The 12,858-nt window shown below is 41.0% G+C and overlaps 1 protein-coding gene across 2 annotated transcripts; it reads right to left on the reverse strand.

The window, feature by feature from the left end:
• Positions 1–303: 303 nt before the first annotated feature.
• On the reverse strand, positions 304–2,547 carry LOC114444987 (homeobox protein otx5-like). 2 transcript variants are annotated; one of them, XM_028419905.1, is made up of 3 exons: positions 2,448–2,547; positions 1,160–1,311; positions 304–942 (listed from the first exon to the last, which is right to left on the reverse strand). In XM_028419905.1, the coding sequence occupies exons 1-3, from the start codon at positions 2,545–2,547 to the stop codon at positions 304–306; spliced, it is 891 nt and encodes a 296-aa protein (XP_028275706.1). The 2 variants fall into 2 exon arrangements, with proteins under 2 accessions (XP_028275706.1, XP_028275704.1); XM_028419903.1 differs by having other exon boundaries at positions 1,160–1,309; positions 2,422–2,547.
• Between the last annotated feature and the right edge of the window lie 10,311 nt (positions 2,548–12,858).

Below are 12,858 nucleotides of genomic sequence, written 5' to 3' on the forward strand. Positions count from 1 at the left end.
GGAATGTGGCCGTTCCTTATTTCAAGGCTGATTTCTGTTGCTCTGTGAAGAAACCCATACTGTCATCGCTTTTCTTTTAACAATCAACATTTACTTCCACAAATATTTTCCTGAAACAACAAACAAGAAGAGATTATTTCAGCTAATTAGGTCTTCAACTGAGATGATTAATATGTTTGTGTCCCAAGTTCTTTTCCTTTTACTAAAAAAAAACACCAAAAGTAATCTTGAGTTACTCAGCCTACTTTGATTTTTGTTCAATTTCTCGCTTCTCCTCTGACCTCCCTCCCACCCTTCTGTTATTTACAAGACCTGGAATTTCCAGGAACTCTGGTCTTTGTAGTCCAGACAGTCAGCAGCATTGAAATTAAGCTTCCAGGCAGCTTGGTCTTTGTAGTCTAGACAGTCGACAGCTCCAAAGCCCAGTGAGGCAGCTGTGTAGCCCTGGGAGGACAGCGAAGCCGGAGACTGGCTGAGAGGCCCACCCATCGAGGAGGCTGTGATGGGGCTCAGAGCTCCTCCAGTGCCTGACAGCTGTGGGTGCATTGGAGAAAGGTAGGAACTACAGTCCAGCCCAGTGAAGTAGGAGGAGGAGCCTGCATAGCTCTGGCTGTAGGCTGGGGCCTGGGTGTAGGTCATGGGGTAGGTGGTGGTGCGCTGCATGCAGGGGGTGGTGGAGGCAGACAGGGGGTCTGGCAGTGGAGAGATGGAGGCTGGGCTCCAGATGGACACTGTGGCACTAGCTGAGCTGGAGTTGGGGGTGATGGCGGTGCCTGGAGGAGGGGGCGGTGGGCTGTAGGGTCCATTGGTCGGGTTGGCACTGGCCTCAGTGTTGGCCTCACGAGCAGGGGATGCCTTCTTTTTAGGGGGCCGAGGTTTGGACTGGCCTGTGCTCTGCTGCTGCTGCTGGCGGCACTTGGCACGGCGGTTCTTAAACCAAACCTTTGAGGGAGAATTTAAATATAAGTTATATTTAAATTTCAAATGTACTGTTTGGAAGAAATAATACAACTGTCAAAGTCCCCATTCTCTTTGAATGTGTGTGCTCCTGCCACACACACACTATACACACAGAACTAACATTTTATTTGTCCCAACAGTATTAAAAAGCTTCTAATACAAGACAAATAAATCTTTATATCACTGTGCAAAGGGTTACCTGAACTCTAGACTCTGGCAGGTTGATCTTGAGGGCCACCTCTTCCCTCATGAAGATGTCTGGGTAGCGGGTTTTGGCAAACAAAGCCTCCAGGACATCCAGCTGTGCGCGCGTAAAGGTGGTGCGCTCCCGACGCTGTTTACGTGGGGTGTCTATGAAAAAGATTATTATTAGGAATTTTTATTATCGTGTGACTTCTTTGAAACAATACTACAGAGAGAGAGAGAGAGAGAGAGAAAGCGACTGCTGCTGCTTAATTGAACACCTTAAAGGGCTGGATAGATTTTTACATTGGAAATAGTAGTAATACCATATTATATTAATATCAATGTAATACGAACAAAACAATCTTATTGAGTAATTTGTTCTCAAGTAGGGAATTTTTTTGTGAATTTAGAGAATAAATAATACAATAAATTTTACTTTTGAGTTAACGAATATTTTTTCGAAATTTTTATGTTTTTTTTAATTTTTATAATTAATGCGTATTGCAAAAGTCTTAGTCCATAGTAGATAATACTGTATGAATACTGATCTTCAAGGGAAATTGTCCTGTTTGTATTTATTTTGTTTTTATTGGATCGAATAAATTGACATGGAAGGTCTTATATGGTTTATATGGTTTAAGTTTTCAGACATGGGACCGCTCGAATTGAAATACACAAAGTTACAAAACGAAAATCTCTCTTTAAGAATGCTCTTTAAACTTTATTGATTCAAAATCTTTATCAGCCAAAGTGAAGGCCGAGCTCTGGAACTCGCCGTCTGTCATCTGCGCCAAACCTCGGCATCAAACTCTCTTCTCCAAGATGACAGATGTGGATCAGAGCATCCAAACAATATAAGAGGTGTTCATTAGCGGAAAGATTAAATACACGGCGACGCTAAATAAAACACAATGACTGTCCTTTTGTAAATAGGTTATAAGAGCAACAGATTGGAGTTTGTTTTAATTCTGTGTGAGAACAGGCTGTGATTCCATTCACACACATTTTCATTGTTTTTTTGACTCTATAATCCGCTGAACTTATAGGTCAAGTGAACACATGTTCTGATATCTGAAGAATCAGGGACTTATATTCATACTCAGCATAATGTCGGCAAAACAGATGAAAAATAACACACAGTTGGTCTATTGTTTTAACTGATACGCAAAAGTTACAGCAATGTTTTCTGTGCAGGATCTTTCAGTTTTGGCGATTCATTTTTTTTTACTTGTAACAATAATAAAACAATATGTTTCAATATTTGAAAACATACATAGACTTGAAAGTCAAAGGGTACTTACTGGGATATCCAACGGCAGCGGTGTGGAGCAGATCCATGCCCGGGCCGGACAGCGTTAACCCGTTCACGGCGTAATGGGGTTGCTTAATGTAGGACATCATGCCTTCTGCCGGCTTTAAAACACTCCCTCACTCCCTCACTCTCTCTCTCCTTCTCTCAGACCGGGGGCCGGGTCTCCTAACTAGTCTCCAGGGGGTGTCTCTCTCTCTCTCTCTTTCTCTCTCTCTCCCTCTCTCTCTATTACTCCCTCCCTCTGTTTTTCGTTTTTTTCTGCCTTGTTTGTTACTTTGTTGTTTTCCACTCCAGGCCCTCTCCTTTAAAGCCGACCCTATCTGCAGTCAACCCAGGCACCTGTGTTTCCAACTGCAGGAGCTACCGCGGTGCGCCTGCACCTGTTTACACCTGATGCGTAAAATCACGGCAGATTTAAGAATCTTTAAATCATTTGCGGTTCTTCTATTCACACGAGAAGAGCAACAACAACTTAAATGAAGCGAAAACTATAAAAAACAAATATATACCAGCTGATTAAACAAGCTCTCTTGCTGCAATGCAGTTTCTCCAATAAAGTCGTGCGTAACTGCGGTGCGCGCCTTTCTTTTCTTTGCAAGGTGAAAATGTGCCAAAAAATGAGCAGTTCCACCCAGGAGTTCGTCGGCTGCGGTCTGGGGTGATGAAAAGAGTGAGGGCCCCTGGTTCCTGAGAACTGAGAAGAGGATGTGGATCTGCAGGGTGGACAAGTGAGGCGAGCGAGAAGAGACTGGCTAATTAGAAGTAACTTCTTACCCAAGTAGACACCCAGAGCCCTCCCTCCTCCTCCTCCTCCTCCTCTCTCTCTCTCTCTCTCTCTTTGTGGACGCTTACGGAAAACGCACGCGCTCATATGTATTATGTTGCATGATGTATTCACCTGTATTGACCTGAAGTGTTTAATTTGACACGGACATGTCCGAACATTAAGGCGATTTTCGTTCCGTTACAGCAGCAAAGACTCGCAGATATTTATAAATAACAGGTTCAATATTACAACAGTATGTTATGTTCATGGAGGCACCTGACGAATTTACCTCATATAGAGCACAAACCTGTGCTTCACCCCGAACAACCATCTCAGGCCCAGAACCTGTGTTGTTGTTAGGAACAATTTTCGAAATTGGCCTGCTGAAATAATTGGACAACCTTGCTTGAGTGCAGAGACAGAGGTAGAGCAACTCAGGGGCGGAGAAGGGGGTACAGGATTAAAAGCAGCACAAAGGCCACGTTGTTCTGCTATTAAATCCCTTTCTGATCCCCAACATGCTCCCTCCGGCCCATTCAGCCATCCATTCACTGCAGCCGGTAATAATAATAATAATAATAATAATAATAATAATAATAATAAACGAAGGTATGAGAGAGCTCAAAATACAGCAGTAAAAAAACACCTTTTATTTGACAATTTATTTTGCAACGCTACAGGTAGGCTATATCTTTCAAAAACAAAATACACATTTTTGAATATAAATTCAAGAATAAAATGAAAAACAATTTTTTTTAGTTGATTTATGTTAAGTATTACAAACTGGTTCCTTTGTAGCTCACTTCGTACATTTATAGTATCATTGTTGGCCAGAATGTGACGGTGAGGTTGTTTGGTTATGGTTTTAATTTCAAACACACTTTCAGATGCCTTGTTTATTTGTTCGTTTGTTTGTTCGTTTGTTTGTTTGTTTTGTGTGTTTGTTTGTTTGTGTGTGTGTTTGTTTGGTCAGCCTCGCGGTGTATCATGAACGCGGAGCTGTGTGTGGCTGCTCTCCGCGGGCTGCTGTGGCCTGTGCCATCCTCTGCGGCGAGACAATTTCACAGTGTCCAAAGCCGATTCTCTGCGCTTGTTAATTGAATCGGATTTCTTATAGTTTGAAATCCACACACACACACACACTCATGTAGCTACAGGCCAAACTGTATAAGGGGTTTATCTAGCTCTGTAAAGCCAAAGCGGAGATATAAAGACACACACAGAGCGATAGGGAGACTTTACCGGCGTGTTTGAACGTTTTCAAATCTCCAATAAAATGTCTTCACCTGCTGAGGTGTGTGTAGCTGTTTCAGTGCACCAGGCCTCCCCGTGGTTGGGTGTGTGTGAGTGTGTGCGTGCTGCTGACGTTTGGATACCTTGAGTCTTCAGTGGAGGTCTCACCTGCCCCGCATCCAGGTACGCTTTGTTTGTTTGTTTGTTTGTTGTAGTTCGGGTAGCTAAGCTAACCATGGGAGACTCCAGACCTTCAGCTGAAAAAAAAAAAACTGCGCGAAGACCTCACATACGCGTCAGAGCGCGCGCAACACCGCTGTGCACGCGCACTCCTTCTTCTTCTTCTGTTGTATTTATGAACATGACATTTTCAGAATGTTAAATGTGATATAAACCATAAATACAAACATATATTTACATATTAGATAATGCTGTAACAGACGTCTTCTTTTAACAATACTATAATAATACTTATAACATAAATAGCAACAGTGATCAATGTAAAATGCTGGGCAAAAAGAATGAAATAGCCCAAATGCTAATAATAATAGCAATAACTTAAATTTATAGAGCACTTTGCTCAACATCCAGAGCACTTGACAACGTAAAACAAATGAATAAACAAACAAGGCTGTGAGTAAATAAAATCAAATACATGCCCACTCTGGAAATGTTCTTCTAAATGTCAAAGATCCAGTGATCATTTATTGGGTCATACATTTCGGCTTAAAATCAACTACTAATAACAACCACAAGAGGTTTTAAAACCCTGCATTTGTTTGTTTGATTGTTTGTTTGTTTGTTTTTATAAAACAAGCCATGCTTGCATGGATTGGTTTGATTTCTCTTAGTAATTCTTTTTCTCTTCCATGTAATCTAGTTTGCACAAGTTTGATCTTTTTTTTGCATGTGTATAATTATATATGATCTAAGATAAGTACTAGTATATATTAATGCTCATGGTTAGTCAATGTATTTTATTGTTCCATGACAAGTGGTGTTTCCTGGGCTGTTTGTGCTCTAACAGACTGCTGGTAGTTTGGACGCACTAGGACCCAGAGCGCAAGCAAATTAAGGACAACCATCACATAAGAGGCTTAGTACATCTAATCTATACTCCTACACACACACACTCACACACACACACACACAGCATTTCACAAACATCCCATTTTGAAACAAGCACGCATACATGTCAAAGGCAAACACTGCCATTGTATTTTCATTTAGTTTTCATTTTCTCCAAACTCTTTTATTCCCCTTGGTGACCTTAACTTCCACCCCACTGTGCTGGAGAACATTTGCCCATATGCTCTGCTATTTCTCTCATCCAATTTTATTAGTAAACGTCCTTCAATGAACTAAGAGGCTGGAGCAGACTCATTTACTAAAGTAAAAAGACAGAAACGACTAAATAAAACAGATCAACTCTTCCTCATTATTCCGTTGAGGCATGCACATCTGTGTCTTTCATCAATATCTGTTCTGGTAAATCAGATAAAAAGAAAAAGGATTTCAAGTTGGAACTATAAAATGAACTTTGACTGGGTGAAGTTTTCTGAACAATCACACCAATTATTTTTACCTGCGGCCTTCTAGTGACAGAAAATTAATTGCCTTTTTTTCTAGTACGTTTTGATTTTCCCAGAATCCTCCCCTGCTGACAGAGCAGTACTGGTTGTCTGATACCAATCATTTGTTTGAGTGTGTAATGCTGATGATGAAGAGGGCAGATCATTTTTAAGCATGACAGAGAACAAAAAAAAATCATCACATCCCAAGAGACCCAAAACACACACCATGCATTATTTACACACACCAAAGCCTCAACACACACACACACACACACACTTACCCAGCTGTTAAGTACCTCTGACATCATGTTGTTCGATACACACAGTGTATTTTTGTATGTCTGTGTGCACACTGTGTGCTTATAGTGTAAGTGTGTGTGTGTGTGTGAGAGAGTGTGTGACAGTTACACACTCACACATACACACACGCACAGAGTTCAGCCGATTTATCATAATATGCTTTATCTGAAAAGTAAGTATCTTACCTCGGGATAAAGGGAGGAAAGAGGGGTTTGTGGCCAGATTGACAGAGGAAGGGTGGATGGAGAGAACCGAGCGCTCACAACAGTGGAACAGAGTAGGACCTTCAATTCTGTGACTGGATCGATCAAGTTTGATAAGGTAAACTGAACATGATGGGAAGAGAGTGTCAGCGCAGCGACATTGAGAGAGTGTGTCACAGTGGTGTGTGTGTGTGTGTGTGTGTGTGAGAGAGAGAGAGAGAGGCTGAGAAACAGACCAACAAATAAGCAGGAAGGAATGTGGGTTTATTGTGCGAGACTGGTGGAGGTCAAAGTTATAACTGGAGGAAACTGGGTGGATAGTAAGGGTGGATGGGGTGGGGTGGAAGGAAGGAAGGAAGGAAGGAAGAGTAGAAGAGCGTGATGATAAAACAAGGCAGAAAGAGGTGGAAGGAGAGAGAGAGAGAGGCAGATGGAGAAGGGGGAGTATGGGAGGGGCATTGACAGCTTTCAGAGGGTCTCACTGTAAGCTTTGTGCTGCTTTTAATATTTTTATTAAATTGTTCACACTCACAGTTATTTTTTAATTGAATTTGTTTCACTTTTAAAACCAGACTATTCTATTTTCTGAGTTTATAAGGTTATAAATGCTGTGTCTATTTGTGTGTGTTTGTGTGTGTGTATCGAGGTCAGTGTGTGTTAACTCCTCATTTAAGTGATGTGAGGATTACTCTGCGTGAGTCCAGGCCTGACCATGTGTCTCTGTGCACAGCGCTTACCTCTCACAGCTACACAATGGGCCATATGAAATTAAGGTCTCATGCTGTGTATAGGTTACACTGACTGGTCCTGCTGTTAGTGAGCCATTACATGCCATTAGTATATGTGTATACACATGCATGGTTTGTGTGTATGTGCATCCATTCAGAGGGATTTGTGTTGTTGTGCAGTCTGTCATGGGCTGGGGTAAAGGTAAACATAAGGCATTGGTTGCTTATATAATAATGAACTATATACATATGTATACTTATATAAAAGAAAGAGAGAGAGAACAAATTGTCTGTGGACACAATTACATTACATTATGAAACCTGACTTTCAGGCTGGTGTTAAAAATGTTAAAGCAATGTCTAAAACATTAGATGTGCAATTTTAAATTGTTGTACTGTACATACAAATTAAGTTATCCTTTACAATGTAGGTAACAGGGTAATAACTAATAACAAACTTATAGGCCAAAAAAATAATAACAAAATGTAAATATGTGCATGTAAAGTCATATTTCCCACAATTATGATTCATGCCGTTTAAAAAGAAAAACTTATTCACACACCTGTGTTATTTTTCAATGAGTTTGACTCATTGTTTTTGTTGCAGTATATTATATTCAGGGTTTGAGCTGCCCACAGATTTATGCCTCTATGGTAAATTCAGAGCAGGAAAACATAGCTTCCAAAGTGATGTATAAACAATTTTTTGTGAAAGCATGTAGTCTCTAATTACCCCCTGGGTTGAGGGGTGCTGATGTGCATTTTAGCAAGAACAGGTCAGCCCTCCCAGAACAAAGTCCTGAATGCTGGCACAAACTATATGCGACAGAAGCGCAGGGGAGGATCTGTCTGACCATGAGTTCATCTGTAAATAATGTCTGGCTAGCATCTTGATCAATTTCACAAACTGCAGACCCCCTGGTGTGTGCATGTGTGTGTCCTGCTGTCTCAGGGTAGACAGACCTCTAATCTACTGCAGACAGCAGCAGGTGGGGTCTATACTGTGTGTCTTTATTTGTGTGTATGTGTGTGTGTTAACTGACATCATTTAACCCCCTGCCTGACTAGTGTCTGGGGTCTTAAGCATGTTAACACCTGTTCATGGCCTCATTCTCATACACTTAGCTGAAAAGTTACGTTTGCATTTGTACATCCAGATTGTTACGAAACTTTATTTTAATACTTAAAAAGATTAAGATATTACTGTAATACTCAGTGAAAGAGCTGCCACCATGTATCTGCTGTTATCAAAAAAGTAGTTCCATGAGTGTTGCTAGATTGCTAGATGATGCTAATTCATTATTAATTAGCCAACCTGTCACATTTTCTAAAATAATTAATAAAAATAAAAATCTCTGCTTTATTTACAAATATATAAAATACTATAGAAATAAGTATAAATAGAAATAAATATAAGTATATATGTGCTTGAAAAATATTTAAATAATATCTTAATTGAAAAAAATGATAAATAAATAAATGAGTCGATTGTGCAGACATTGGATGCATTACTAAAAAATTTTGGTTTTCAGGCAGCCAGGTGGCAAGGTGCAGGACAAACACTGGAGACTGCTGTTTGCAATTTAAAACCACAAATTACCTGACCTTAATGATGCTCAAAGTTTAGTCTTCACTCAAAAATGTAATAGTTTTAACTTTAGTATAATTCTGTATATATACATTCATAGCAAAGAAGGCCTCTGGGCATGTGTTTGTGGAGCATGTGTGCGCTGGTGTGGTGGTGTGTGCGGGAAAGGGGGCATTATTGCGGGTGGATATGGGTGGGTTGAATTTGTGTGTGCAGCGTGGTACAGTAGCTTGCACCCCCACCCCCCACACGCGACCCCACCACCCCATATGGCAGTAGACAGCAGTAGTAATCATGGAAGTGGAGCAACAGGCCCTGAGCCTCACTAATCCTCAGCCACACTCCGACACGTGCCACACTGATGCATACACCCACACACACTGTTTGAGAGATACACATTCATCCAAACACACAATAGAGTATTGTCAGTACACACTCTGCACTTGCAGCATCACACACAGATGTGATGCTGCATTATAACTGCATTATTTGCATGACTATGAAAATGTATTTATGTGCGTTGTAAATACTAATGGTCTCAGGTGTAACTGCATCTTTAAGAGCACTTAAAGTTATACACTCTCACACACTCACATCTTGTGACTTGCTGCCCCGTGTTGCCCACAGTGCACATCTCTCTGCATTAGACTTACACAATCACAGTTTAATCTCACTTATAGAATTCATACACAAAAAGACATGCACGCACTGCAACACACACACACACAAAACCTTTTAACTGTGACGCACAAGGAGACAAGGCCACAATGGCTCTCTTATTGTTAATTGGCTGTTTAATCCTGAGGAATGTGTGTGATTAGTACCCGCCGGTGGGTCAGGATCTTGCCCAACATTCTCATTCACAATGGACAGGCTGTAACAGAGATCTAGGAGAAAGCACACACACCAGTGCACACACATACACACAATGACACAAAGGTGTATCAGAAATTTGCAGCGCACAGGTCCTAGATAAACAACAACAACAAAAAACAACACAAATAAGCATCAGTACCTGTGTGTGTGTGTGCAGACATGTCGGGCCTCAGCGGCCTCATATGCCCTCACACAGAGTGACCACACACGCTCAACAATTTACCCAGCATGCAACTCAACAGCAAAAATTACATCAGTATTTTTAATAGTAGAAAACACACTGCAGAAAAAACAATAGTCAATCAACAAAAAACAGCTGTCCTTTCAATGCTGCAGGAGGGCCAATAACTTAATATGAAAACATAAATCCCCAGTGTGTGTGGGTGTGTGTGTGTGTGAGCATTTAGTTTGTTTAATTTTCTACAATGCTGTGCAACATAGCAGCCAACTTTTAATAGTTACAGGTGATTAAACACATCTTTATGAATAGCAGTCTGAGTTGAATTCTATACAAACCCTCTGTTACATGCTGGTGTGACTGAGCCCTGTGTTTGTTTTGGGGTCAATGTGTAGGCTACAGTGCCTGCATGCTTCACAGAGTCCACTGTGCCTCAGCATATTCAACATAGTGATAAAGTAAACTAATGGACATTAAAGATGTGAATGGACAAGGTTTTGTCTGGAGGTTTGTGTCTATTAAGCAATGGATTGGAAATGGTGATGGACAGTCAGACTGGTTACAGGTGGATAGATTCTTTGTGCATGTATGTGTGTGTCTGGGAGCATGTGTGTGTCTGAGTGTGTTCCGTAGGAGGTCCAGGCTGGCTGCATCACTGCTGACACACTGCTGCTGGTAAATCCAGCTTAGTGTGTCTAAAACAGGCCCACGAAATCTGCCACAGGGCACCTAATGCTAGGGCCGCTGTCACACTCAATCACTCACACACACCTAATCCCCATGCTGTGACCCAACACACACACACAGTTTGGCTTCCCAATGCTCAGGACCCATTCAGCTTGGCAGGCAGTCCTAGTACTAGGAGACACCAGGCACAGGGTCAATGTTTCATATGAAGGGGGGAGATGAGGGAGAATGTGGTGTAGAGTTGTATGAGGTGGAGGTGAGCTGCATTGAAGGAGGGCAGAATGTGTGAGGGACGTTAGTGTGACTCGGGTGGTACAGGGTTGGGATTTGGGGAGAGGTAGTGTGAGATGGAAGTGAAGGTAGGATGGTGATGCAAAGGAAGAGGAAATACTCAGGATGTATCTGAATTGTCAGAGTATGTAGGGAAAAGTGGGCAGGGGAATGGAAAGACTAAAATAAAGAAGGAAATATATTGTAAGGAATTTCATGTGTGCCAATGCTACTGCCCATGTTCTCTGTGTGTATGTGACACAATCAGTTCCTGCTATTGCTAGTAGGCTCCACTTAGCATTTGTTAGCTCATAATTAAACTCTTGGCAAAGTCTGTAATGACTTTGAGGCTTTTATTTTGAAACTCCATGTGTGACATATTTATGTGCGTGTTAATACTGTTTCATCAATAGTTTTTTTTTTCTTTTTAAATGCCAACATATTTCATTATAGGTGGGCTACTTGGTTTGGAGCTGTTAAATCCTTGTGTGTGTGTGTGTGTGTATGATATAAAGTCTATAGGGGCTCTATTCATTGCAGTATGCAGTGAAACATATTGGCACTCTTGCTGCTATGAATTAGAATTATACAATCCATGTAACATGATAAAATACTCAAAGTAGAACAGTATACGGGTTGATACATTTTCTCTCTTTGGAAAAGATTTAATCAAAGATATTTTAATAGCAATTAACTCTGTGAATCCAGACAAGCATCCTACAAATTGTAATTGTGACTACTGTGAATAGTAAGGTACATGGAAATCCTGGTTTCTCATAATTACTTTGTAACAGGTGAAGAGACTTGATTAGTGACGCCTGCTTTTTTCTCTAAATGCTTACACTACACCAGTTGTTCGTCCCCTCTGGCCACTGATGATTGCTACTGCGATGTCCCTGATGTCCCAGGGTGCCACTGCATGAGGTCCTAACAGGAACTAACAGGGTCTTCTCCTTTGTGTTCTTACAGGTTCCTGTGCCATGTGAGGAGTACACCAAAATATCAACCTTCTCTATTCCTCTGTGAAACCAAATAATATAGACATATCAGTGCATTGTTCCTAAGATTGTCTGTTGGCATGAGGTTAAAGCAGGTCAGGATCTAGGCCTGAATACACAGCCTTTCTTTAGCAGATACAAAACGCTCCTGCTTAAAACGTTAAAAGTATCAAATGAGACGCTAAAACGTATTAAGAGGGCTATCAATGTGACTCAGGAGCGTATTGCAGTAGTAGCTTTAACAAGACTAGCATGGCTGCTGCTTTCACTGAAGGTCAGTGATACAAGCCTATCAGTATAAATCCCAACTGTGTCTGCAAACACTCTTTAAAGATCAGACTGTAAAGAACTGTGACTGTCGGATGACTGCCTGAAAGCTCTCCTGAAATCATGTGGATTCAAATTTAAAGTAGCAAAAAAGAAAAATATAACAAAGCACAGTACTGTTTACCTGTAACAGACACTGTTCTTATATGTCAACCATGTAAATCTCATTTCAATAAAGTACAAGTGTTCTCTCCTTGATTTACTGTCAGTGTATGTGTTCATGTTCAATTGTGTATATGTGTGTGCGCCCGCACGTAGGAATGTTTATACTTCCAGACTGGCAGGTGACATTTGGTAATTAAATAGGACACTAATCCGTATCTTTAGATTGATGGGTCACTGAGGTGGAGGCTCAAGACTGACGGACACACACACACGCAGCCACACATAACAAGATAGCTGACGAAAACAGACACACGCACAGCCTGTGAGGACTCGGAGGGGTAATTGTTTACAAGAATCAAAATAGGATTCCTAAATAGAGAAGTAAAGACAAACATATAGAATTCTTTCATGAAATACTCAGACTGACTTAGAAGGAGGCACAGCATTGCCATCTAGTGATCACATGAGGTACAGCCAGTGGAAGGAAGGGATGACTGACAGCATAATAAATAGTTCGATACTTGTTTACAAATGTTCAAAGACAAGAACTATTACTGCTTCTACAAC

This window comes from Parambassis ranga, chromosome 13 (assembly GCF_900634625.1).
Source record: "Parambassis ranga chromosome 13, fParRan2.1, whole genome shotgun sequence".
Lineage (NCBI taxonomy): Eukaryota > Metazoa > Chordata > Actinopteri > Ambassidae > Parambassis > Parambassis ranga.